The 27,145-nt window shown below is 42.7% G+C and overlaps 4 protein-coding genes across 7 annotated transcripts in view; 3 read left to right on the top strand and 1 right to left on the bottom strand.

Annotated features, from left to right (window-relative positions):
- Nucleotides 1–745: 745 nt before the first annotated feature.
- LOC141020472 (uncharacterized) lies at nucleotides 746–6,763 on the top strand. Its single transcript, XM_073495559.1, has 8 exons — nucleotides 746–1,080; nucleotides 1,201–1,455; nucleotides 1,560–1,808; nucleotides 2,773–3,030; nucleotides 3,486–3,788; nucleotides 4,486–4,755; nucleotides 4,946–5,029; nucleotides 5,163–6,763. The coding sequence occupies exons 1-8, from the start codon at nucleotides 746–748 to the stop codon at nucleotides 5,227–5,229; spliced, it is 1,821 nt and encodes a 606-aa protein (XP_073351660.1). The 3' UTR covers nucleotides 5,230–6,763.
- Nucleotides 6,764–6,981: 218 nt separating this feature from the next.
- Nucleotides 6,982–19,652, top strand: LOC140992069 (H(+)/Cl(-) exchange transporter 4). Of its 2 annotated transcripts, XR_012178000.1 has the most exons (13): nucleotides 6,982–7,166; nucleotides 7,911–8,065; nucleotides 8,762–8,861; nucleotides 9,549–9,736; nucleotides 10,101–10,223; nucleotides 10,312–10,518; nucleotides 10,732–10,812; nucleotides 11,245–11,790; nucleotides 12,079–12,265; nucleotides 12,790–13,188; nucleotides 13,269–13,485; nucleotides 14,442–14,599; nucleotides 18,314–19,652. XR_012178000.1 is itself a non-coding variant. In XM_073462305.1 (12 exons), exons 1-12 carry the CDS (start codon nucleotides 7,151–7,153, stop codon nucleotides 14,530–14,532), a joined length of 2,310 nt encoding a protein of 769 aa, XP_073318406.1. In that variant the 5' UTR covers nucleotides 6,982–7,150; the 3' UTR covers nucleotides 14,533–17,776. The 2 variants fall into 2 exon arrangements, 1 of the variants encoding a protein (XP_073318406.1); XM_073462305.1 differs by lacking the exon at nucleotides 18,314–19,652 and having other exon boundaries at nucleotides 14,442–17,776.
- Nucleotides 17,782–26,522, bottom strand: LOC140992071 (high affinity cGMP-specific 3',5'-cyclic phosphodiesterase 9A-like). Of its 3 annotated transcripts, none has more exons than XM_073462307.1 (15): nucleotides 25,802–26,522; nucleotides 24,679–24,938; nucleotides 23,587–23,736; nucleotides 23,401–23,434; nucleotides 23,218–23,320; nucleotides 22,163–22,305; nucleotides 21,971–22,030; nucleotides 21,127–21,304; nucleotides 20,732–20,854; nucleotides 20,548–20,640; nucleotides 19,729–19,796; nucleotides 19,542–19,644; nucleotides 19,088–19,192; nucleotides 18,595–18,741; nucleotides 17,782–18,465 (listed from the first exon to the last, which is right to left on the bottom strand). In XM_073462307.1, exons 2-15 carry the CDS (start codon nucleotides 24,764–24,766, stop codon nucleotides 18,370–18,372), a joined length of 1,491 nt encoding a protein of 496 aa, XP_073318408.1. In that variant the 5' UTR covers nucleotides 24,767–24,938; nucleotides 25,802–26,522; the 3' UTR covers nucleotides 17,782–18,369. The 3 variants fall into 3 exon arrangements, with proteins under 3 accessions (XP_073318408.1, XP_073318409.1, XP_073318407.1); XM_073462308.1 differs by having other exon boundaries at nucleotides 24,679–24,894; XM_073462306.1 differs by having other exon boundaries at nucleotides 24,679–26,522.
- The window catches only part of LOC140992068 (CLIP-associating protein 1-B-like), a 40,930-nt gene continuing 39,907 nt past the window's right edge, over nucleotides 26,123–27,145 (top strand). Inside the window, exons 1-2 of the mRNA XM_073462304.1 lie at nucleotides 26,123–26,209; nucleotides 26,506–26,872. Of these exons, the coding sequence (XP_073318405.1) occupies nucleotides 26,669–26,872 (204 nt within the window). The 5' untranslated portion in view covers nucleotides 26,123–26,209; nucleotides 26,506–26,668. The remainder of the gene's footprint in view (nucleotides 26,210–26,505; nucleotides 26,873–27,145) is intronic.

Raw genomic sequence — 27,145 nt, 5'->3', positions numbered from 1 at the left:
CTCCACACACCCCAATGTATTTATTCCTCAGTTACATAGAGTAGATCTACTTTACTGTATTATTCTCATCAGCAGGTATCCGAAGACTTTTAGCAGATAAACTCCATATCAGTAATACATGACTGTGTTTCTGTTGTTGACATCATGTCATAACTAAATGTTCAATTCTTGTTCCAGTTTCTTTTTTTTGTTTGGAGGTGAAGTCGAGTTCTTTGGGAATCTGTTCTGTGCAGCAGCAGAGAGAGAACAGCAGACAGGAGAGAAGATACTGGAGCTGTTATCATCAGTGTGCACATATGAAACATTTCCTTTAGATTACATATATGATGATGAAGACAAGGAAGATCAGTGTGGTTTCCTGCTGGATCTGTACTCCCACCTGAAGGACTATGAGACTGAAACAGGCCTGAGTGTCCTTCCATCATTACAGTCAGTTTTCCAGTCAGCTCCTGCAGTCTGGTCCATAAACCTCTCAAAGAGAAAGAGCTCCATCCTCCTGGAAGTGCTGAAACTCACATCAGAGAAGAAACAAGTGGAGCTGACAGGCTGCTCACATGAAGAGAGTGAAGTGAGGAGTTTCCTACAGTGTCTGCCTCATATCTCACAGCTCAGGTAAGTCACACTAATAATGTACATTCTGTCTTCAGTATTTATTCAGGAGTATTTTAATATAGTGTGATATTAACACACAGTTATATTATTTCATCCTGTCTGTGTTTCCTAAATGTCATTCTCCATGAACAACATGGTCCATCAGGTGGTTTGTAATGCAGCCTGTGTTTCTGTTTTCACTCCTCTTCCATCATATTGTTTCAGTGGTGATCCAGAGTTCTTCCAGCGTGTGTGCACATTAATCTCTGTGAGATCCAGAGAGGAGGCCGAGCAGTTGGCCTCTCTGCTGCAGCTCCTGGGCTTCACCCTGCAGCTAACAGGAGAGTTGGGCTGGAAAACCTGCAGGTCTGTGGGAAGAGTTCTCAGACTCTGTGGTTCTGATGTGGATCTCGTCCTCACACCCAGGAGGAGGTCTGTCAGAGGAGCCTCCCTCCTCTTTAGACACACAACACAACTGCACAGTCTGAGGTTTGTGTTTCTACATTTAATGTTGTTCCTGTAACACCATCTGGTCCAGTTTGAATGTGCAGTTAGTGGTGAACGTCATGATGTCACAGCTGCTTCTCCTCTCCCTCTCTCTGCTTTCAGGCTTTCCAATGGTACGGCCTTGTTTCTGTCTCAGTGGGTAAGAAGGAAGAGAGTGGCCTGTCTGTTGGCTGTTGAGGAGCTGTCTCTCGCCCCTCAGACAGGCCGACCATCAGAAAGAGTTCTGTTGAAGGTCGTCAGTAGTTTGGCGTCCCTGCTGAGATACTGGACAGTCAGCCGGTTGGACCTGACTGAGTTCTGTGTCCCTGCTCAGAGTCTCATTCCACTGCTGCTTCATGATGGTCCTCTAACAATCAAGTAAAAGTCTCTCCTGAGCTTCAGAAACACAATCTAATGAATGAAAATACAAATGTATGAATCATTTGCTTCTCTAAGATAAACTCATACATTTCTATCTGCAGACTGAGTGAGAAGATTTTCCAGGAGCTCCTCTTCCTCCTCCACGACATCCAGGACAAGGACTTGACCTGCTCCTTCTTGAGGAAGGTTGGTGGAGACCTGAGCTCGTTCTCTCTGAACTGGGAGGTTCTTCACTATCTGCTGCAGCAGCCGTCAGCTCAGACCATCACTGTGAACCTGAGGAAGAACCGCTTCTCACAGGAGAACATCCCACGTCTGCTTCCCTTTCTGGACAGGATTGTATTTAAAAGGTTCTTAGTTTGTTTTTAACCTTTTTACCAGATGCAGACGTCAGTTTATCTCATTTAATCAGTTGCATCTAGGGGTGTGCGATATGACGATATTAGATCGTGAAGGATTACAACGTGAAGACGATCTGCCAAAGTGCAGAGATCGCAGGATCGTCTAGGGCAAAGTCTATAAATTGCAGTTCTATGCTGATGCACAGACGCACCAAACGTATTACGTCGTCAACCTGACCGACCAATCATAGCGAATTACGGGCAGTGACGCGCTTTCTTACCGGCCTCCTTGTTTTTGTGTGTAGCGGTAGCCGCATACAGAGCCATGGCTGAAAGCCAAACGGAGGAGTTGGTCGCTTTCTAAAAAAAACAAAAAAATCACGTTTCACCATCTCTCATCTCTGCCAGTTAGCCCCTCCACCTGCCGCCTCTCTCGGGTGCGCACGCACGCACGCACACATGGATAGGTCGCGCTTGGCCGCTAATAAACCGTAAATGCGCTAATTGTACAGTGTTCAAATTACCGCGACCCCCCCACCCCCGTCGGATAGTCCGACCACTGACGGACCCTTTTCAATAAGCTATTTAGTGTTTTGATATACTTAAATCCTGTTAAAATGACTGTGTTGAATAAAACAAACAGTAATGTCTTCATTGATATTTTACTTTCATGTTTCTTTTATGTTGCAAGAGTGCACTTTATCAGAGTGTTGTTGTTTACCTTTTAGTATGTTTACGTTGTTTGCACATGTTGGCAAAACTGCAACTATTTAAATTAAAATCTAATCCTAAATTGTCTGTTTTTCTTTTTTTGATTTAAGATCGTGATAAAATCGAAATCGTGATTTTATTTTTAAAAAATCGTGATATGATATTTTTGCCATATCGCCCACCCCTAGTTGCATCATGTGCATCAGTCTGTTGATTCTTTGACTCATCAAAGTGTCTTGGTGAATACACTTTATGTTTTCAGAGCCTGTCCCAGCTTTGTGTTGACTGTCATCACAGAGATCTATAACGCTTGTGCCAGTCCCTTTATACCCAGTTTACTGAGGTCACTGGATCATGTGATCAACCTGACCTGCAGAGAGATGAACTCTGTGGACTGTGATGCTCTGCTCTTCACCCTCCAACACACTGACAGAGTTAAACTGAACCTCTTGTGGACCTCCATACCAACAGAGGAAGTGGAGTCCGTCCTCTTTACACTGGACAGAGTTTCTCAACTCAGGTAAAACATTAGTGTTTGTTTGTCAGTGTATCTGTCTTCTTCAACACACAGGACATGATGCATCTCTCACTGTGACAGTTGGAGTAATTATTTCACCGTTTGACTTCATTTTGTCTTAAAAATGAGTTTATCTAACCTGTTTGTTTCCAACTTGTCTGATCATCTGACTTCTTTTGTCTCTTGACTTACAACGAGTATAAGTGAGTCACTGTGTTCTCAGATCTAAGCTATTAAAGTGAAGGTCTCTTTGTTTTTATAATTAATAGAAATGAAAAACAAAACTACAATAATTAAACCCAAGTTGTTAAGAAACATGATTATCCTGAATTAATATTATTTGTGGTGTCTTTTATTTGGAATATTTGTTAATCTGCACATCATATCGACAACTGATCGATGAAAGTATGTGGTTATAATTTGTTTAATGTTGTATTTTTCTATCTATTTCCTCTCAGTGTTGACAGAAATCTGCTGCTGAAGTTCATCCACTGCTGTGCTGCCTCTGACGCCCAGCAGGGGGCAGCAGTCAGCCTGCTCAGGACTCTGCAGCACAGGCTGGATCTGTCCTGCTCCTCCTGTGTGGAGCTGCCACAGGAGGGTCAGAGTGAGACTCTCAGTCTGACTGATGAGGACTGCAGGGCCGTCTCCACCATCCTGAGACGCAGCAGCCAGGACACTCAGCTCAACCTGCAGGACTGTGAGGTGGAGGACAGCGGACTGGACCTGCTGCTTCCTGTCCTGGACAGAGTCCTCCTCAGGTGGGAAAGACAACAGAGTGACCTAAACCAGAGAAGAAACTTGTTTATTTTTATGTTTATGCAGCCTAAAGCTTTGCATTGAAACACCTACATCATACTCTGACTCACACCTCCCCAGAATTGTACCTGCACATTGTCACAACGCAGATCGCAACGACTGATTTCTCCACTTGGTAGCATCACGTTTCTGGCTCCTCCTCTGGTGCTTAGTGGTGGTACTAGTACAGGGCATTGTGACCTGTAGTTTCCCCAGTAAACACACTGACCTCTGATGCTGGTCTTGGGATAATCGCCTCCTCAGGAGCAGCTCTTCATTGTCCGAGTGTCTCTGGGCTTGAGAGAGCGGACAGGCCGGATGTCCAAAGGGCAGGCTGCCCCTCCAGGAGCAGCCCAGTGGCAAATGTCACCTTGTCGAAACCAAGTCACATCCTGCATCCAAGATGGGTGTGTATGGAGGAGCAGCTGACACCAGGCCTGTCCACTCTGCCAGGCCCAGAGACACAGCTGCAAACCGAAGGGGTCGGTGTGTTTACTGGGGAAAGTGCAGCTGGCGGTTCCCTGTATTACCACCACCAGCAGCAGAGACACTATGTTGAAAGCCACATGCGTAGGTTACACCGTCTGCTCTGCGTAGAATCTACATTCAACCATAAATCAGCCTCAACAATCAGCTCTTTGCTCTGATCCTCCTGTTTAGAGCCAGTAAGACGGTCGTCCTCCAGCTGCTGTCCCTGGTTCCTGTGAACAGTGACAGAGACACAGTAAGACGGGCAGTGTCTCTGTGTGGAGCCCTGGGTGGAGAGCTGGACCTCAGTCACACCACACTGGATCAGAGGGCCTGTGGAGCTGTGGCTCAGCTGCTGGACGTCTCTGAAGGACTGACAGAACTGGACCTGAGTCACTGTGAGCTCACTGACCAGCTGCTGCTCACACTCCTCACACATCTGCACAAAGTACAAGTCCTGGAGTGAGTATCAGTCTGTCAACATCCACGTGTTCATGTGACAAAATGTATATAATTCTAGTTATGTCCTTGCTCTGTGTCTGTCCCTGCTGTTGTGTGTTGGACAGTAGCTGTACTGTCTCCACCAGCAGCAGGCTGATATAATTCACCATCATAAATATCCTCTGTGTCACTTTCTGTGTCTGTGTTACAGTCTGAGTCACAATAAGATCACTGATGCTTCAACTGACATGTTACTTGAACTGGTCTCCATCAACCCGTCCATCGACGCTGTGCGGTGAGCAAACATTCATCACTGCACCGTTCATTTATTAAGACGTTTGTACTTCATCATCTCAGATGAGTTAATGCTGTCACACGTTATTGTGGCTGAGTGAGTGATGTTTCTCTCTGCTTTGGTCTTTTTCTAGACTCTTCAGGAACAACATCGAGGACAGAACTCCTTTTAAGAAAGACAAGCGGTTTGAAATCTGGTGAAGCAGCCGTCAGTGTGGTGGTAACGTGCTGATCAGGGAGTCATTGATGTCTCATGATCGTTAGATGAAAATATGACTTTGGTACGATTACTTGTTACTGTTTTGGTGGTCGACTCTCAGGTTTTACACATCAGGTTATTTGTTTGTGATGATTTAATTTTTTTTTTTGTGACAAAATAAATGCAAATTTATGAGTAGGCCCAATTTATCTTTTATCCTTTTTGTGATAACTGTATTTTTGCACTACAGGTTTCTGTACTTTTATTTTGTGATAACTTTATTCTGGGATGAATGTTGAATGCTAATGATGAATTACTGATACTGAAACTAATGTTTGGATAAAAATCGTTTCGGTAAAAATTATTTTGGGAAAAATTGTAAATATTCGTACACATATTATGTCCTTTACTCCACCTGTGTACATTCTTATTCTCTTTTACTTTTAATTTACTCTAAACTGTTTCATTCATCTTTCCATCAAACTTTGACGCACGTTTATTGTTTTGTTTTTTTAGCATTGACCATCTTTGATGCACATGTATGATTTTTTTTGCACTAACAATCTCCGATGCACATGTGTTATTTCGCATTCAACTTTTCAATAGATGATTTTTGATGCACATGTATGAAATGTTTTTTAACATTAAATCCTACTGATGAATTACAGGTATGTTTAGATAAAATCCTTTAGGTAAAAATTATTTTGGGAAAAATTGTAAATATGCGTATACACGATAATGGTCATTTACACCGCCTGTGTACATTTCTTAATTTTTTTAAACTTTTAATTTACTCTTAATTGTTTCATTAATCTTTTCAGCAAACTTTGACACACTTTTTTTTTTAGCATTGACCATCTTTGATGCACATGTGTTATTTCACATTCATCTTTTCAATAGATATTTTTGATGCACATGTATGAAATGTTTTTTTTAACATAGACGATCTTTGATGCAGTGTATGAACGTTTGTTTTAGCATCATCCTTTTGAGAGGATCTTTGATGCACATGTATGATTTTTTTGCATAAACAATGTCTGATGCACGAGTTATTTCGCGTTCATCTTTTAAATAGATGATCTTTGATGCACATGTATGAAATATTTTTGAACAAACGATCTTTGATGCACATGTATGACATGTTTTTTAACATAAACGATCTTTGATGCACATGTATGACATGTTTTTTTAACATAAACGATCTTTGATGCACATGTATGAAATATTTTTTAACAAACGATCTTTGATGCACATGTATGAAATGTTTTTTTAACATAGACGATCTTTGATGCACATGTATGAAATATTTTTTAACAAACGATCTTTGATGCACATGTATGACATGTTTTTTTAACATAGACGATCTTTGATGCACATGTATGAAATATTTTTTAACAAACGATCTTTGATGCACATGTATGACATGTTTTTTTAACATAGACGATCTTTGATGCACATGTATGAAATATTTTTTAACAAACGATCTTTGATGCACATGTATGACATGTTTTTTTAACATAGACGATCTTTGATGCACATGTATGAAATGTTTTTTAACAAACGGTCTTTGATGCACTTGTATGAAATGTTTTTTAACATAAACGATCTTTGATGCACATGTATGACATGTTTTTTTTTTAACATAGACGATCTTTGAAGCACATGTGTGGGTTGTTTTTTGGCAGTCATCTGTTCAGTAGACGATCTTTGACGCACGCTCGTGGACGTCGTATCGTGAGGCTGTCAGTTGGAACAGGTGCATTGTGGGAAACAGTCTCTGACGCTGTCTGCTGTTTGTTTCTGGACATTTAACGCCTCTTTTCTTTTATATTAAAGCTAAAATGCGTCACGAGGCCGACACTAAATAAGTTATTGAATCAGAGGAAACATTTTGTAGCTGCGGTCGTGTGGACGGACTGTGAAATGGAGGCTGGTGAAGGTAAAAGACGAGTTTATCGCGCTAACTTCGCTAGAAGCGATGAGGCTAGCTAAAGATGCGGGTAGTTAGCTTTAGCAGCTAACGCTCATAAATAAACATGTTACATGTTTGTTTGCTCGTAGATGTTCATGAGAAATGAACTAATGAAAGACGTGTTTTTAAAGATGTGTGGTTGTGAGTGCATCCAAGGCAGACACGATGTACAGTTCTCAACATTTTTCATGTGAAGCTGATTAAAACTGCGATTAGTTGATTAATTATTTAGTCAGGTGAGCTAATGTCAAAGTGTTTGATCCATAAGAAAACAACAAAGCTGTGTTGTATGTGGCTAAAACGTCAAACAGCCTTAACAATGTGAATTTCTAAAGATGTTCTGTGCTCGATATTGATTTAAAAACATCATATTGCGATTATTTTGGCTTTAATTACAAATCACATGAGCAGGAATGATTACTAATACTTAACAGTTTCCATTGTCACTGAACAAAACTATTAAAAAAAATGATAAATGAACTATTTCTTTGATATTTCACAGCCAGATTAAGTTTGTCAGTGTTAAGTGATGTAGCTGCAGCCCTACTGACTCATCCTGTCAGTATTTAGCTGTGTGTTCATCTGAATGTGTCCTGAAACGATCCTGCTATAATTCCTAAGAACTGAGCTCAGTATCCCTGCGACAGCTCATGGTGGACAGCATCTGTATCTCAGAGTGAACCACACTGATGATCTTCTCCCGTCTGCCAGGTGTCAGCAGCTCCACGCCCACAGAGGAGATGAACGGAGCTGGAAACTTGATGGATTTCCTGGACGAGCCGTTTCCTGACGTGGGCACGTATGAAGACTTCCACACCATCGACTGGCTGAGGGAGAAATCCAGAGACACAGACCGCCACCGCAAGGTGTGACCATGGCTTCCCTGCACCTGCATACGTTCACTGTGATGACGTTTCTTATCTACCTGTTGTTTCCATGCATCGTGTTAAAGGTGCACTGTGTGGTTTTGCAGAAGAAATTCAAATATTTACAATATTAATGAGGCAATACTACAAACTGTAGAAGTGAAGAAACAAGCTGCTCTCAGAGGAAAATAAGGTGTTGAGACTGTTGGAGCTAGAAAGGTGGCAGTAGTTTTACCACAAAACTGCAGAGTGCACCTTTAACTTTGTGTCTGTCATTTTGATATATGGCGTCATAAATACAAAATGGTGGAGGGAAGATAAGATTTTGAGACAACAGTTAAATCTTCTTATTCGCAGACACACAGTCAGATAAAACACAAGAAAAATAAAGTAACCGTTGGAGCAACATGTTGGCTCGTACGCTCGTACACCTGACTTCTCCCCTGACACCGCCTGTTACAATATGGGCGTTTCTAGCAAGGTTAAGTGTGATTTTTATTGAGTAATCCGAGTGATACAAGTGAGAAGTCCTGTTGGTGTTACTTTAAACACTTCACCCAGAAGATCTGCTGTCTCTCAAACAGCTTCTGACCCTTCATATTGTCAGCGACATAAAACTGTCTCGTCATGTTTGAACAGATTTTTGTCCCTGATTTTAGCCTTCGATTAGCTGATCGATGTGAATGTGTCCACCAGATCACCAGTAAGAGCAAAGAGTCCATCTGGGAGCTGATCAAGAGCCTGCTGGACGCCTGGTCGGGATGGGTGGTGATGCTGCTCATCGGCCTGCTCTCAGGTCAGTCAGGAGGGACGACGATACGCACTGAAGAGAGTCATGTGAAATATGTTTATTGTTCTGTATTATTTACAATGCTGCTGCTACAGGACGCTTCTTATTTACTTGTTTAGTCACTTCGAGCCGTCAGTTCAAGTCAGCAGTGCTGCGTTATGACATGAAGGGACACGATTCGTTGATTAATGGACTGAAAGAAACATCGTTCGTCCAGCTGCTTAAATACGAAGATTGACAGTTAATGAAGAATCTTTGAGTTTTGGACTGTTGGTTAATAAAAGAAGACATTTGAAGACGTCACTTTGGGAAAGTGTTGTTTTTTTTGGCATATTATAGACACAATGATTAATTGATTAATCATGAGGAAAATTGGCGTCTTAATTGATGCTAAAAATTCTCACCTGCTCACAGTTGGTCGTCTCCAAACCTCAACCTAACCCACAAAGTTGTTTATTAATCTAATCTTTGCCCAAACCTACAGGACACCTGATGAAATATAAAGTTTTGTGTTCTCCTGTAAATCTTTCCCGACTGGCACAAACCGGTCCTGCACCAGTCAGGGTTTGGAGAGCAGCTTCTGGTTCATCACTCTCCACTATCAGCAGGAAACATTGGTGCTTAAAGGCTGAAACAGTCTTGTTCTCGGTCAGGACTCTGTCATGGCCGACTGATGTCTCCTGTCGTCTGCAGGTACGCTGGCCGGAGTGATCGACCTGGCCGTGGACTGGATGACGGACCTGAAGGAAGGCGTGTGTCTGTCGGCCTTCTGGTACAGCCACGAGCAGTGCTGCTGGACGTCCAACGAGACGACCTTCGACGACCGAGACAAGTGTCCGCAGTGGCAGAAGTGGGCCGAGCTGATGACCGGCCACGCCGAGGTCAGAGCGGTTACAACGAGTGTTTTCATTGTCGAGTATTTTCTTTGATAAATGATCAGTTGTTTGGTCTGAAGTGGTGAAAAGTGATCAGAGATGACGTCCTGAAGTGTCTCGTTTGACTCGTCACTGTTGTCAGTTTACAGTTTAAGCGGAAAGAAAGAAACCAGAAACTGTAATCGGAGTAATTTTAAGACAAATAAAGTCTCGACTGATTAAGTGATTAATAAAATAGTTGACAACTGATCAATTCGTCGTTGCAGCTCAAGTCACTGACATCTGAACCTCTTTCTGTGAAGAGATCCGGTGAGCTGCAGGTTTTTGTTGCATAGATAATATTTTTCCGTATTTGACTTCGTTCCTTCAGGGAGCCGGAGCGTACGTGTTGAACTACTTCCTGTACGTCCTGTGGGCTCTGCTGTTTTCCTTCCTGGCGGTGTCGCTGGTCCGAGTGTTCGCTCCGTACGCCTGCGGCTCAGGAATCCCAGAGGTGACACCAACACCCACACAGACAAATAAGGTTTTGGGCTGTTTAGCTTCCGTAGTCTTTTTAAAACACCGTGTTTTGTTTCCTGCAGATTAAAACCATCCTCAGCGGCTTCATCATCCGGGGCTACCTGGGGAAATGGACCCTGCTGATCAAGACGGTCACTCTGGTCCTGGCGGTGTCGTCGGGTCTCAGCCTGGGGAAGGAGGGCCCTCTGGTCCACGTGGCCTGCTGCTGCGGAAACCTCTTCTGCAGCCTCTTCTCCAAGTACAGCAAGAACGAGGGCAAGCGGCGAGAGGTACGCTGCTGAGGAGACCTTTGCTCTTCATGTTGTTGAGTTGTCTTCTCACATTATCAGTATAAGTTCAAACCAGAGACATTCATAGGTTTCCAAAAGATAACGGTGCGTTTCATTTGGTCTCCTGTCGCTCTAACGTCCAGGAGAACGAGACTGAAAATATTACACTGTGTTTCACTGACTGAATCTGACCTCTGACCTCTGACCTCTCAGGTGTTATCGGCGGCAGCAGCAGCCGGAGTGTCGGTGGCCTTTGGAGCGCCAATCGGAGGAGTTCTGTTCAGCCTGGAAGAGGTTTGTTAAAAATCCTGCTCATACAAGAGAGCTTCTTCGGTCCGACCGTCACCTGGACGCAGCTCGTCTGCGCAGCACTCTTAGTAACACACATCTAGATCGCTGCTCTGTCGTCCAGTGAATGACAGGAAAGGAAATGCAGCCATGTCACAGCAGGAGGCTCCAGTTCAGTAAGGAGAGAAAATATTCTCATCTAAGCTCTATAACACGCAATAAATGACGAGCTTGAAGTACGATTTTGGTGCTATTGATTTAAAAACTAGACATGTTAGAGAGTTTTGTGGTTCAGGAGCTCTTGAGGATGCTGTGATCCTCTCGGCCTCTCGTGCTCTTCTTTTCTCAGTGGACTCACTCTGTTTATCTGCATCTTTTCTCCTCCAGCTGCTCCTGATGTTTCTCCTGACGATCACGTGTCCTGTGTCTCTCCTGCAGGTCAGTTACTATTTCCCCCTGAAGACTTTGTGGCGTTCCTTTTTCGCTGCCCTGGTCGCCGCCTTCACGCTGCGCTCCATCAACCCGTTTGGCAACAGCCGCCTGGTGCTCTTCTACGTGGAGTACCACACGCCGTGGTACATGGCCGAGCTCGTCCCGTTCATCCTGCTGGGCGTGTTCGGCGGACTCTGGGGGACTCTCTTCATCCGGGCCAACATCGCCTGGTGCCGGCGGAGGAAGACCACCCAGCTGGGGAAGTACCCGGTCTTGGAGGTCATCGCTGTGACGGGCATCACCGCCGTGCTGGCGTATCCCAACCCGTACACCCGCCGCAGCACCAGCGAGCTCATCTCCGAGCTCTTCAACGACTGCGGCGCTTTGGAGTCGTCGCAGCTCTGCGATTATATCAACAACCCCAACATGAGTCGGCCGGTGGACGACATCCCGGACCGACCGGCGGGGCCCGGGGTCTACAACGCCCTGTGGCAGCTCGCCCTCGCTCTCGTCTTCAAGATCGTCATCACCATCTTCACCTTCGGCATGAAGGTCAGTACGACGGAGAAGAAGTTTGTCAAGAAAGTCAAAGAAAATAGAAGCGCACCATTTTTTCTCTTTTCAGGCTGGAGATGAATATTTTCTGGGTTCTTTCCTCTTCAACAGTAAACTGATAATCGCCGTATTTCAGACTTGACTTCAAGTAGAAATTTAGTTCTATCTATACTTTTAATATCTCTAGTTGCAAAGTATCATCGATGGCAGCAGAATTTTATGACCTTGTTCTTTTGTCAGGTGTCACAATAATCGAGTGACCTGTTCTTTGTAAATCTCCTGCAGATCCCATCAGGTCTCTTCATCCCCAGCATGGCGGTCGGAGCCATCGCAGGACGGATCGTCGGGATCGCCGTGGAGCAGATGGCGTACCACCACCACGACTGGATCATCTTCAAGAACTGGTGCCGGCCTGGCGCCGACTGTGTCACGCCCGGACTGTACGCCATGGTGGGAGCCGCCGCCTGTCTGGGTGAGTCGACGCGGTGCTGCGTCGAGTTAACATGAAGAAGACTGATCAGTACGAGTGTCTGTCTGAGGAAAACTCATAATCTGTCAGTTCAGACGGTGGAAGACTCGGGTGAAAAGAAGAACAGAAAATAATTTAAACACTCGTTTGCATTTTAAAGTTTAATCTACAATTTAAAGAAAGAATAATTTTACATTTAGTGACATGATTCAAATCAGTTATTTAGTTTATTAACACTGAAGTTGATGTTGGCCTCAGAAAAAATGTACAAAACGTTTTCTTGGGATGAAAATCTGTGAAGAAAACTTAAGTTTAGTGAAAAATGGAACAATTTAAAGATCATTTATTGACATAATTACACACCAAAAATTATAATTACTCCAGTGGCACTCCACAGTCGGTTCTTTAATCTCTGATATAAATGGTAACAACTTTGTGAATGGGCTCTATACAAATAAAGATTGATTGATTGATTGTTTCAGCTGTGACTCTCCTGTAATAAACCGGTTGTGATTGGCTCCCTTCAGGCGGCGTGACGAGGATGACCGTCTCCCTGGTGGTCATCATGTTCGAGCTCACCGGCGGTCTGGAGTACATCGTCCCGCTGATGGCCGCCGCCGTCACCAGCAAGTGGGTGGCGGACGCCTTCGGGAAGGAGGGCATCTACGAGTCGCACATCCAGCTCAACGGCTACCCCTACCTGGACGTCAGGGACGAGTTCACCCACCGCACCCTGGCCACCGACGTGATGCGACCACGCAGAAACGACCCCACTCTGGCCGTCCTCACCCAGGACTCCACCACGGTGGAGGACGTGGAGACGCTCATCAAAGACACCGACTATAACGGCTTCCCGGTGGTCGTGTCCAGAGAGTCGGAGAGGCTCATCGGCTTCGTTCAGCGCCGGGACCTCACCCTCGCCATCAGTGAGTCTGCTAAACCAGTCCTGGGCTGCGTTTCCTAAAAGCCTGTTGATGTTTAACTTCTCTCCGCTGTCTGTCTGCAGAAAACGCCCGTCAGAAGCAGGACGGCGTGGTGAGCAGCTCGGTGGTCTACTTCACCGAAGACGCGCCGCAGCTGCCGGCCAGCAACCCGCAGCCGCTGAAGCTGCGACGCATCCTGAACCTCAGCCCCTTCACCGTCACCGACCACACGCCCATGGAGACAGTGGTGGACATCTTCCGCAAGCTCGGCCTCCGTCAGTGTCTCGTCACCAGGAGCGGGTGAGAACCGGACTGCTGCTGCAGCAGAAGAGGAAAACACTCGGTCATGTATTCAGTTTTCTACCGACACTCGAGAGAAGTTCAGAAAATATCAAAAACAACGACTCAAATCAAAAACTTTATTATTTTATGAACGTGACACGGACGTCCGACATGATTTGATTTGTGGAACAAAGTCAAATCTGATGAATTTGATATTTAATGCAGAAATTATTGTTGCTCTGTTTGATTATTTAATGACTTCAATGATTTGTTGGTTATCGGCGCCATCTGGTGGCCAAGCCATATTAACATTCTGTAAAAAAAGATTGGGATTTTTTCGTTGATTAGTTAAATCAATTATATATTCATCAGAGATGTAACAACATAACAACAGATCAGTGATGATCGTTAGTGTTGATTATACGTCTTGAAAGTTTTTTAAATACTTAAACTTTAAAAATTGAACCGTTATTCTTCGGGGTTGAGAGGAATATTCTTTAATTTGATATGTTTACATTTAGTGTTTCATCTCAAACCAAAAATGTTTTAATATTTTAAATAAAATCATCACGTCATCATAATTCTTGGCTTCTAAATTAGTAAGAATTAAATAATTAGATCAAAACAGTCAAAATCAATACGAGCAGCTGATAAACTCTCGTAACAGTTTAGATGTGATGATAAAGGCTTCGAGAGTGAACATTTGTGGCTAACGTACCTTAAAAGTGCTGGATTTTACTCTTAAGGCTCTTTGTATCCTGAATTTAATAGATTTTAAGTCGACCAAAGAAAATCAAGAGAAATTGACTCATGAAGATCATTTTTTTGTCTTTTGCTGCACTTTCTACTTTCACACGTGCACCTCTGAAAACAGATTTACATCACAGGACATTGTGTACTGACAGAATTTGTAAGTCCGGTAGAAGCACTGACTGTTAAAGTTGAACTTTATCTCCCTCTGTGTTTATCTTCAGGCGTCTCCTGGGCATCATCACCAAGAAGGACGTCCTGCGTCACATGGCTCAAATGATGAACCAGGATCCAGAGTCCATCATGTTCAATTAGAGAGAAGAGCTTTACCTCGCCGACGGTGTAAATAGGTACCGACCGAGTCCCTCCATCCTCCTGACAGGCAAGTCCCACCCTGTAGTGACCACAACAGCACCGCGAACGCTTTGACTGTAAAGTTTCAACATTTGAGATCAGTTCAGCTGAAAAGTAGAGAGCCGATCAGGCGATTCAGGCGTCTTTTTTCTTTACCATCATCATCTGACAACACGTGCGTAGAGTTTAATGCTCAGAGTGCCAAACTCTGGTTCTGTAGTGTCCACAGCAGCGGTCATTCATTAGTGCTGCTCGCTCAAATAAAACATTTAAAAAGCCTCGCTGAAGGAAGCGCTGAGGATAAAGATGTGGTCACGGTAAGGACGTGTGTCGGTGGAGTCACAGACCTGGAAAGTCTTGAAAGTTGTTCATTTGATACTGACGATCTGTCGTAATGTCACAGCGATGATGACGACGTCAGGAGCTCACTACGACCTGATGTGTCTTTATAAGCTGAGGGACGATCTGTGTTGTCATTAATCCTCACAGGAAGTGGTACAGAATATCATCTCAGTCAACAAAAGGTGTGTTTGAAAATACTGTTTAACTCAAACAAGAGAGCAACTAACGCTTAGTTTCATTACAAACAGACCTGCCTGTTATTTTCTACATTAATCCATTTATGGTAAAAAATGTTCGTCACAGCTTCTAAAATTCCAGGTCGATGTCTTTAAATGTCCTTTCCATCAGTCCAACAGCCAAAGATGTCCAGTTAAATATTTAATAAAACAAAGAGAAACAGGTTTTTTGGTCGTAATGAGATAATTTACATAATTACCGATATTCTTTCTTTATATTAAAGGAAAAGTCAAAATGAAGAAGCTGTAGTATGAAACCATTCTTAGATTCCTTGTGATGATTAACAATTTTATCGCAATAATCCTCAAAACTTTAGGCTTAAAACCCTTAAACTGACACTAAAACATCCTGGAATAACAACTAATAATTACTTTACTGCATCACATTAACAACACAACTTCTTTTGTGACCCTTAAATTCAAAATAAATCAGGAAATCAATTACAGGACTGTACATCATCGAGTTATCGGCTTTTTCTCGTCACTCGTGAGAATATTCACGATCATCCGGATGATAGAAATTCACCACGATCAACTTCTCCTCAGTGTTTGTCCCCCTTAATCCATCAACAATCATGACTTTAAAACAAAATTTAGAAAAGTTATGATATTTAGTTGCACCAGCTCCAAAAAATGCTTCCAAACTGCTCTAATAGTGGCCGTCTGGAGCCCCGTTAAAGGTACAAAACCGTTTCAAACACACCTTTTTATGATGTCTGACAGCAGACAGTGTGCTGAAGAAACAAAACTTAAACTCTGCTCTCGAGATGAAATCGTCTCTAAGTACAGAGTTTAAAGGACTCGTCACTTCTGTGTGATCTGGTACTCGAGCATCATCGATGCTGTAAAGAAATGGGACCACTTGAATCCTGAGATAAACTAACACTGATTTTATTTAAAGAGTTTGGGACTGCAGCACTTTGTGTTTAAGCTAACCGTTGTTGTTTTTTTTTGTCATGTGTTGCTGCCATATTTATATGATTTCTGCCTGTTAATGTTGATTTTTAAGCATCAGTGCGTCTCCCTGTTACTTTGACCTGAAGGCACAAACTGTCTGAAACACTACATGTTTGTTTTTACTGAAGCTGAGGACGTTCTTGTCAGAGCTGCGTTTGATTTCTGGTATCTTGTGTTCATTTAATCGTGTCAAAAAGGTTTCGAAGAGCCTTAAAATGTGTGCGATCACAGCGAACTTGGAGAGGAAGATTTATCTTTCCATAATTTCTGATGCATCGTTGTAAAGTTCAGTGGCTCCTCTGTCAGTTACATTCGATCTCTCACCTCATGTTACCTTTCATCAAAGTTATATTGATGCATTTTACACAGTTTCAATCTGTGAAAAAGACTCAAAAAGACTTCAATCCATGTCTCAAATCAGTTTTCAGTCCAGAGTAAAGAGAAGAAGGAGCAAACGTGGTTATAAATTTGTGACCCTTTCAGAAATGTCTTTTCAGGAGCTGGTTGATAACAAACTCTCCTTGACATCAGTCAGTGGATGTGTTTCACAGTGCGAACCAGTTTGATATAAAAGCCAAATAACAGACCCGACCTGTAATTACTGAATTTTGCCACTAGGTGTTGCATGTGACCCTGTCGCTCCTGAACGAAACATGATGAGAGGCCGAACTACAGTCCATCAGGACAACTGTGACACATCGTGTTTGAACCATTCAACCTGGCTTTTCTTCTTCTTCTCAAGTGTAACATCAAACTTTATCTAACATCACTAGAGTGCATACCTCCGCCAAGGCCCAACAGTCAAATCCAATATCAAATGAAACATATTTAAGTCTGTTAGATCAGGGTTTTTACTTGGACAATAACAATAAAAGCCTCGTTAAGAAATAAAGGATTTGAGGTCTACACATGTCGTCTTTAAAGATTTCACCACGTTTCTGTCAAGTTTGCTGAGGCAGCACAACATCGCATCTTGAGACGGAGAAATTTAACGAAGAAGAGAATAGTTTAAAAAACAAGAATAAAGCTCCTGTTACATGAACTGGACTAAATATATTAAGCTAAATATTCCTTCATTCAGTGTCGTGAGTCCGGCAGCTGCAGAACGATCATTAATGAAGGAAAATGATTAAGAAGGAGTCGGAAATGTATCGTAAGTGTTTCTACGCGCAGGTCTGGAAAATGATTTATTATTTCCAGCACTTAAAAATATCAAGATTGCACAAAGTAGTTTTTGCGTCCTCGACTGCACATTCATTGTGTTTTTTTTGTTTTTCTTGTGTCGTGGTTTTTTGTTGTAGTGTAAAATAACCTTGATCGGTCAGAGCTGCTAACAGTTCATTAAAAACTGGAAACTTGGAGGATTTAAGTTTTGTTGTTGAAAAAACACTCCATGTCGTGATCAACTTTCTGTTTTTAAATGCCAAGAGAATGTATTAAAAGATAACTGTCTTGTATATATTGAAGATTTATTGTGAGCATTTTTTAATTTAATTTTGTCTGAAACACACTAATGTTGAGCCCTGGTTATTTTTTATTTTCAACACTAAATATTTATCAGATGCATTACTGGTACAGAAAACAGATACTTGCACTTTTGTTTTTTGAATTTGTAAATGAAGTGAATGAAAAATAAACCTTTCAATTTACCTTCAGGTGGTGAAGAAACACACTGTTTGGTTTGCTTCTGTTTTAATGTGTACAGAGTTTACATTGTATACTGAAATCTTTAATCTTCTGAGGAAAGAGTCAATTGAATCACAATGTTTGTCGGCTTTATTGCGGTACATGATAAATATCTTCACTTATCACTATATCACTTCATTAAAGCTATGACTGGGTGACAAAATCAAATGTCACAATATTTTTGTTGACAATATTGTAGGGATGAGTTTTGGTACTTTCAGAAAATATGAACACAATGAGATGTTTGATCAATAATCATCAGCAATGTTCAAATCATGACATGACTTCACTGTAATGAGCCTTTAAAACCAACACTTCTGACATGTATGATATATTATAACAATATAATATGGTACCCAGCCCTAAAACAAACTAGTTCTGCTCGACTTCTTTAGTTGAACTGATTCTCGTCGCTGTCAAAAAGCAAAACTCCAATAATATATAAACAAACGTTAAAAGTTTTGGCCAAAAACCTGTAAAGTGATACAGTCCTACAAAAATTTCAAATGCCTATATTTCAGATGCAGAACACATCCTCAGGCTGGACTGAGTGTTAGCCAGCTCCTCTTCGTCCTCCTCATGTCTTGGTCGTTCCCTCCTCCTCCTCCTTGCCGGCTCTCTCCAGGTCGGAGTAATACTCCAGGGCCCGGCGCACCGGCTCCAGAATATGTTGCTGCACAACAATGTGACAGCAGAAGTTTAGGCCTCAAAAATCTCTGCTCAGCATGTTACGTCAAAAAACTGTTAATACATTAGATCTACTAAGAGATACTGTGTCACAAAGCCACAGGGACAATTTTACCTCCAGACAGGGGAAGAGCTTGGTGAGCTCGCTGAAGAGCGGCAGGAGGACGAATCGGATGAAGTTGGTCTGAGAGGACGGTTTGGACACTTTGTCTCGGTCCATGAAGGGAGTGACTGGAAGTCCTTTGAGTTTCTCTGTGTCGCTCTGCCAACAGAACAAGAACAAAGGCTGACACGTCTATGAAGGGTTGTACTTACATTTTAATATACGTCCTACAATCATTTCAAAGAAACGCTGCTATTGAGCTGAAAAATCTAACCTCAGTGTGGAAAGTTTAATTGTTAAAAAAAAAGTGTTGCAGTTTGGAAACTTTTTGAAGTTTTAAGCCTATAAAGACAAAAAAGTACGTTTTTAATAATCCCTACATTTTCATTCGTAACCAGTTATTTTGCTAAACTGCCATTTTCAAAACCTCAACAGCGACGTTAACCTCAGGTTGACCGCACACTGTCACCTCCTGTATATTGATCAGTGAACTGAGAGTAGAGACCTGGTTGAAGAACTCCTGCAGCAGACAGTCCAGCCACGGCTCGGCCACCTCCATCGGCCTCGCCTCGTTGGAGATGTCGCTCACCTTGACCATGATCTTCATCAGCTGGAAACAGAATAAGAGTCACTGGTAAGAGTAAGAGTTTTTCTTGGTCATTTGATGTTCCTTGTCATACATGCTTTTATTTATCCTGGTTACCGTTACAGTCGTTACAAGCCAGAGTCTTATTTTATTGTGTTATTTAGTGTATTTCATTTTAGACTTCTAATTGCCTGATTTTGATTAAAGTCAGAATTCTGAGAAAATAGATGTGTTGGCAGTAAAAAATCTGTTTGTAGATCAAAATAGGACACAAAAGGAGTTTGGAAGTTTCTCCTGTTTTGCTGTTTTATGTGAAGACAGAAAATGAAAGTTGTTTTAAAGTCTAAAATGAATCTTGTGTGTATTTCTTTACCACTTCCTTGTGGTCCTTGTTGGTGAAGTCGAACACCGGCTGCATGACTTTGAACTTGTTGAGAATCTCGTTGTGTCTCGCCATGTCAGTGGCCAGAATACACCTAAACATGTAAAAAAAAAATTAAACTGAACAAACAAAACATCCACGTGGATGAAGAGAACGAGGATTTGAGCTGAAGTCTTACTTGATCATCCCTCCTCGGATCTGTTTGTACTGCTCGGAGGTCAGGTTCTTCAGGATGTTGCACTCTGGCTGCAAAGTTATTTTACAACATTTTAATGTGTTTCATCAGATACAGTAGCAAACAGAAGAGTCTCATAGTGTTTTTTTTAACTGCTTGAATATCTGCGGGGTAAAATGTTTGATGACCATTTTATTGTGTTTGCTTTCAGTACCTTTGCATTCAAAAATGATATGTTTTAGGTGTCATCAAGAGAATAATAGTCAATAACTGAACATTTTCTCTCAAACATTGATGTATTTATGATCTTAAATTATGTTTCTAATCAAAAACAGCTGGTAGAAACTTGTGGTGTCCACAGGGATCCATTCTTGGAACCCTTTTGTTCTTTATGTTCATCTACATTTCTATGACTTTTTGCAGATGACACCATCTTGTTTCACAGACATTTTACTGCACTTATTTCTGACACAAATTTAGATGAATTCAAAACTCCTAATGGCTTGAAATGAAGATGTAAAGTGTTGATAAATGTCATTTTGTAACATTTACTGCTGAAAACAAGAGTTAATTTACATCAATTTTCATTTGAAACAACTTTTTACCTTTCAGGTCTCATCAAAAATATTTTTGGTGCTTTTACTGTTTTTGAAAAATTGATTCAGAAAAATTATTTGTTTAGATTTCATTTAGTTTATCAAAACAATTCATTGCAAATTTTTGCTTTCGAGAATTGTATTACGATCCTTTGTTGCTCTTCTGTTTTCTGAATATTCTTTTAACAGTCACACTCGGGATTTTTTCATTTCTCTTTTTTTTTACCTTGGACAGGATGCCGAACGCCACCGCACAGTGGTGGTTTTCCAGGGGGGAAATGTCGTTGTAGCGAAGAGCTAAGTCAGTCCGAGCATTGATCTGTGTGAAATTTAAAAAGAACACACAGTTTAAGAATAAACAAACACCCGGATTGTGAGACAAACAGATGAGATAATGGCAGTGAGGAGACCTGGTAGACGTTGTTGTAGCCCGGGTGGTCGAGGTCGTGGCACAGTGCCGAGGTCAACATTATCAACACGTCGATTCTTGATAATTTACTCCTGAGGTCCGTGAGCCAGATCAGCCCGTACATCTGCAAAAGAACAATAGAAAAACACCAGAATACAGCTTCATTTCCACATAATTACACTTTTCTGTTAACCTGCACCAAAGTGTCGCAGGATTGGACATTTTGTTACCGACTATTTTAGAAACACTGTAGTCTATTGGAAGTAAACGTCTTTCATTCTAAATTCTATAAAAGCGAAATACTCAAGTGAAGTACAAGTACCAAAGTTGTACTTACGTACAGTACTTGAGTAAATATACTTAGTTACATTACTGACTCCTTCCTCCTGTTCGTACCATCTGAGTGACGCAGAAGCAGTGCCTGAAGTTGTGGAAGGGGATGCTGTTGTAGTGGCAGTACACCTCAAACAGGAAGTTCTGCAGGACTTCCAGCTCGATGTGGAACGCCGTCAGGAAGTCCAGGTCGGTGAACATCACCTGGAGGAGCACCAGCATCTCCGCCTCCTCCCACTGCCTGGTAACAACGCCAGACACAGGTGTGAGAGGAGTGTATGGGTGTCTGAGCGCGTGAAGACATCAGTAAGTCTTGATAACTTAAAAATCAGATAAACAATTCTTCATTTAGACTGTACGGACGCAGCAATTGTACCCCGGAGCTTCATCATAATAACTAGAATCTTATTATTTTTTGGTAGTTGGTAAAGATTGATGTCTCTTACTTTATAGAATGAATCTGACCTTGGAACGAACTCATGGCTGAAAAAGCACAATTTTACAGGTTTCTAAATAAGAACAGAAAAATCCAGTGTCAGATCTGACGCCTGAATTCTTACAGTGCATTTTGATGTCAGAGGTCAAAAGTCCTGGAGACTGCTGCAGGGTCTTTTGAGCGAACTCATGGTCAGCGATAAGGAGGGTGACAGTTAGGTAGTCCTCATTTAAATTGATAAAGTTAGAGACATCAAGCTGCTCATAGAGTCCAGGTCAGTAAGTTTGCTGAGATTATGTTTGATGGAAATGTAAAGCAGTGTGTCATCTGCATATAAGAAAATACTAATAAAGCAAATATAACTGGGCCAAAAATAGAACCAAACCTCCATCCATCATAGATAATAGTCCTATTGTCAGTCTTAGACAATAAAGGCTCTTATAATCCACTATTAAATTTGTTTGTACTCACCAGTTGTTAAAAATTGGAGTTTTCAGGTGCTCTCGCACTTCTTCTGTCACCTGCAGTGAGCTACAGCAACACACAAAAGACAATAATGTGCATTACACTTTGTCATCTTTGAGTTCTTTTGAGAATTAAAACAGGTTATAATTCTGAGATTAAAGTCAGAATTCTGTGAAAACAACTTGACGACGAGGTCACCTCATGTTGAGGAACTTCCTGCGGACTTGATGACGCTCCTCCTGCACGCTCAGCTGAGGCGTTCTGGGTTTCGGGGGGAACTTGGAGGGCTGCTGCTCACTGCCGTCCTTGAACAGACCCATCCAGCTCAGGTGCACCACACTCTGACAGGAGAGAAATTAAACTTTATTGTTACTGGAAAACTCTTCATGCTCAGTTGAAGGTGAAGTTTGATCGTATTGACTCTGTTCCTACTCAGTAGAGATTAAAGGTTTTGATAGTTTGGGCCACGTCTTAGGGGGGACGTGGACCCAGTGCTGTTGTATAGTTTTAGGAGGACGTACCTACACTGTGTATATTTCATGTCTATCCTGCTCTAGCTCTTCTCTAAAATACCAGAACAGGTATTTGGGCGTATGCACCCAGTGAGCAGCTTTAATAGGAATGAATGAGCTGCCATCTTGAAATGTGTCCTCAGCCATGGGCAGAGCCGGCTATCAGGTCAGCAAAAGAAAAACACAGGACGAAAACTGAGCTTCATTAATACAAATACTCGCACACAGTCATAATTGTTGAGATGTAAAGTTGAAATTATGACACAGAAAATAATTTTCTCATTTAAACTCATGTTTGACTTTCTGATCATTTTGACTTAGACAGATGTGACTTTATCTCATTATTATGACTTCTTACAATTTCAACTTTTTGTAAACTTATAAATTTGACTTTTTATCTCATCATTTTGATTTTTCATATCATATTTTTGATCTTTTAGCTCATATTTTTGACATTTTAAGGAAATGAGACACCTGAAGTGTTACTGTGGGGACGGGTGGCCACCACTTGGCTCTGCCTGACTTAATATAAAGCAGTGTGTCTTGTGCGTTATCTCTGCTACTGCAGGTTTGAAATGTGCTAACTCCCTGAAAATATTCACAAATTGAGTTTTAATGACATTCATTGAGGTTGAATGTTCGTGTCCTGCGGCTCCAGCAGCTTTTATCCACGTCTTCCTCAGGAGACCAGAACAAACTGTCCCTGACAGCTGATGTCTTCGTAGGATTAGAGACACGAACCTCCAGCTTCCTCTTGAAGGACTCCACCTGGCTCTTCAGCTCACAGATGATGTCGGGAGTCTTCCCCACGTCTTCGATCACTTTGCTCTCCAGGTGATGCAGCCTGAAGACGGAGACAGGACACAGCAGTGAGTCCTTCTCACCCAGACACTTTACAACATCACCTTTACAGGACGCACTCACCTGTACTCCATGTTGTCCAGCTCTGTCGGCACACCTGCACATGGACAAACAAACACAATCAAGATTTACCATCTTTAGGGATCCGAGGTTTCCAAAACATCACAACGTTCATGACGCGGCTCTGACATGAAGATTTTCTTTACAAAATGGACTCTTAGATTTTGGAAACAGCTCTGTATCCCTCACTCTTTAGATCCGACGCCACCACCTCCAGCCGGTAGAACGAGTCCTCGCTGTTGGCCTCCAGCTGGGGGGAGATGTTCACCACGCCGCCGTTGGTGTTGTACATCTTCAGGATGTGGTGAGGCCCTGCCTCTGCCGCTGCCCGGAACAGATCTGTCAGACGGAGAGTTCAGGACACGTCAGGACTGTGAGACGATCACCGATTAGTGGACAGAGTAAATAAATCCTGAGAGAACATCATCAAGACACAGATCAGATCAGAGCTGCAACGATCAATCGATGAGGGAACTATTCTGATAATCTGATTCCAGCTGGTTAAATGTGAACATTTTCTGTTTTCTTTCCTCCATCACAGTAAAGTGAATAACTTTGTGTTTTGACTGTTTATCTCATAATTCTGAGATAAAGATAGTTTATTGTTGAGTCTCATTCCCAGGTCGTCACATACTGACACCAGAGGTCCGTCACAAGGAAATTCAACGCGCCACCATAACAAAAAGTTGAAGCTTTGCAAGCTGGCGTCGCAGAAGCCTTCAGATTTCACTGAGAAAGTTTCATCTGGATCAGATTCAATCTTGAGGAGGAGGTCGTGAAAGAACAACACCACGTAGATAACTGGATTAGAATAACTTCAAAATGGCTGACTTCCTGTTTGGTTGAGGTCATGGCACCAAAAGGCTACACAGTAGTTTCATACATCCATCGCTCTGTAGGGGGCGCTAGTGATAGAAATGATGTCGTAAACTGGTTCAGATGTTTCTCCACTGACAGTTTGGTCTCACATCCTTAAATCAACCTGTCTTCTTACTGTCGTCTCTAAAGGTCGAGGGCCTCGCTGTCACATGGTTCATTCATCACCGTCTCAAGATGTCGACGAGGACAAAGTCCTTAAACCTGAGCAGCTGTCAGAGCCACATGGAGGTCGGCCTCATCCACAGAACCCGCAGGAACATGCATGAGCATTAAATGATCCGACTACACAGCAGTGACGCCTTCACATGTGACTGGATTCAACGTTTGAATGAAATATCAGTGGTCACATAGTTTAAATCATTTACATCTGATGTCTTTAAAACGAGCGGTCGTCCGTCTTACCTTTGACATCAGCAGCGGAGCAGTCGGCTCCAAACTCGGCCTGCTCCAGCCGCCCGTTCACCATGAAATGAATGATTTTTGTCGTCATCCCAGAGCCCGGTGGGACATGACCCGCTTCCACAAAGAAGACTGAGACCTCTTGACACCGACTCCTTCAGTCTGTAGAGGACCACCTGCAGCTGACACACAGCCCTCCCCTTTTTCTGATGTGTCGTACTGAGCAGAGGGAAAACAAGACGGGAACCATGACACAAGAAAATCTGAAAAAATGAACAAAGAGCTCAGAAGATCAGAAATACGTACAGATTTTAAACTTCTTTATTATTTTTTTCATATGTTTGAGCAAAACTGAACATGAACTCGATGAAGGAGGGAACACTGCCACTCCACGTCCAACTATATGCAGTCTGTGATATTAAACACACAATAAAAACTCTGCGAATTAATGTCGTTCACATCGTTTCTTCTTTACATGCAAACTAAAACACACAGCCTGTTTTTTGTAATATATTTTCATTGTTATTGTGTTTATATGTATGTATGTGTATGTCATGAATCCATCATGTGTCACTTCAGTTTTCTTTTCAGAAACAGGAATTAAAAAAGAAAAAAATGAGTCGCTGTTTGATTTTTCGTCTTAAAATCCAAAAGTTTTGATCGAAATTCACTGTTTTTTTTCTTTTTCGTGGTCAAAAGAGACGAGCAAAATCTAAACTATGGTCTGATTTGGGTTTTAGTTATTTCTTAAGTCAAGATTTAGATTTTGTCTAGAAAACAGAGATGATGACATGAGTCTTGTTGAATGTGACGTCTGATAAAGCACAATAAGAGAAATTTGAAGGGAAATTCACTCACATTTGACCACATTTGATTCAATGAAATTCTGTTTTGTTTATTTTTTTGAACAGTTTTTGAAACTTAAAGGAAAAATCAGCTCAAATTACAGCAGACCATTTATAATTTCCTCAATTTGACCAGTTTTTTCTTCTTCTTTTAAAGATTCTTGCTTGATTTTTTTAACTGACTCTTGTTCGTGGGGACTCAGACTATGATCATGTTAAATTTTGAGTTATTTCACGTGACAGTTTTTGAGAAAATTAAAGGAACAGTCAGCTCAAATGACCATGCTCTGCTGCAGGCGGGGGGGTGCAGTTCTCAGCTCTGCCGGCAGGTGTCGTCGTTCTGCGGCTCCCCTCTCCGCAGACTGTACGGCGGCTGCCGTGGGACACGTCGTGATTTTCTCCAGTTAATAATCATTTTGTCCTCTTTAATCCGCCGAATGGGTCGAGAACAGGCAGCGGACGGGTTCTGACGTTAAAATGGCGCCGGGATCAGCCGACGGGACTTTAACCGGCCGTGAAGCGACGAGCTCCCGCCGGGCTGGGATGTGAAGTAACGGTCCTTCGTGGCCGGAGGCAGCATCGCCACTTTTTTTTTCTCTTTCCTCTCTGGGAACCGTTCAGTCCATCCGGTGAGCGGATCTATAGCCGGTCACTGATCGATAACTCATCAATCAACCCGCCGTGAACAGGTGAGTGACGTCAGCGCTGTCACCGTGGCCGAGCTAGCTAAGTTAGCCCGCTGAGCTAACGCTGAATCCACCGTGTTTTGCTAGTAGCGAGCTAGTGTGCTAGCTCAGCAGCTAACGGCTACATGAACTGTTTTGACATGTAGTTCGGCGTTAAGTCACTTAAGGGCCGGTCAGCGCCACTTAGAGCAGCATTAGCATGTTTAGTTCAGCCTGTATGAAACACACGTCGTTAAAATGGCCGTTCGCTCCTCGTGTTGACGTGAAACTTGGTGTTTTCTTCTTAAATGTCGCTGCAGGAGAATGAAGTGCTGCGTTCACTGCAGCCCTCCACCGCAGGACATCACGGTGCTCCCCCCGGCTCACCCAGCACCGGCAGCCGCCTCGTAGAGACAGCATCTGATCAGAGCAGGTCAGCCTGACAGGGAGGCCAGCTGGAGTCTGACTGAGCCTCCTGCAGCCATGGAGGAGGAGGTGGTGGCCATGGAGTACGTGCTGGAGCAGGTGATGCAGAAGGACCTGGGGAGGAGGCTCCAGGTGGGGCCCGAGGTCACAGAGCTCATCCTGGACGAGGACAAGTCCCCCGAGCTGGAGCAGGACCAGAGCCTGCTGGACAGGACGGTGGACGCGGTGGCCAGCTCCTGGGTCAACTCCAGCAACTTCAAGGTGAGACACGTCCCTGTCAGCCGGACAGGTGGACTGTCCCTCAGACACACCCACTGAGCAGAGACATGTCCAAGAGACGTCCACAATCTCAAAGTTCAGAGTTTACAAAGTGCTTTGACAAGCAAGCAACTCAGGAAGACAATATTAGAGATTAAGAGTCAACAGCCGAGCCAAACACAAGGAAGCCTCGAAGGAATGAGAGTGATGAAACAGGCAGAATAATAGAGACAGAAGATGCAAACCTGTGAATATCAGCCGACCTGATGGAGGCGG

This window comes from Pagrus major, chromosome 24 (assembly GCF_040436345.1).
Source record: "Pagrus major chromosome 24, Pma_NU_1.0".
Lineage (NCBI taxonomy): Eukaryota > Metazoa > Chordata > Actinopteri > Spariformes > Sparidae > Pagrus > Pagrus major.
This window is presented reverse-complemented; position numbering and strand designations above follow the sequence as displayed.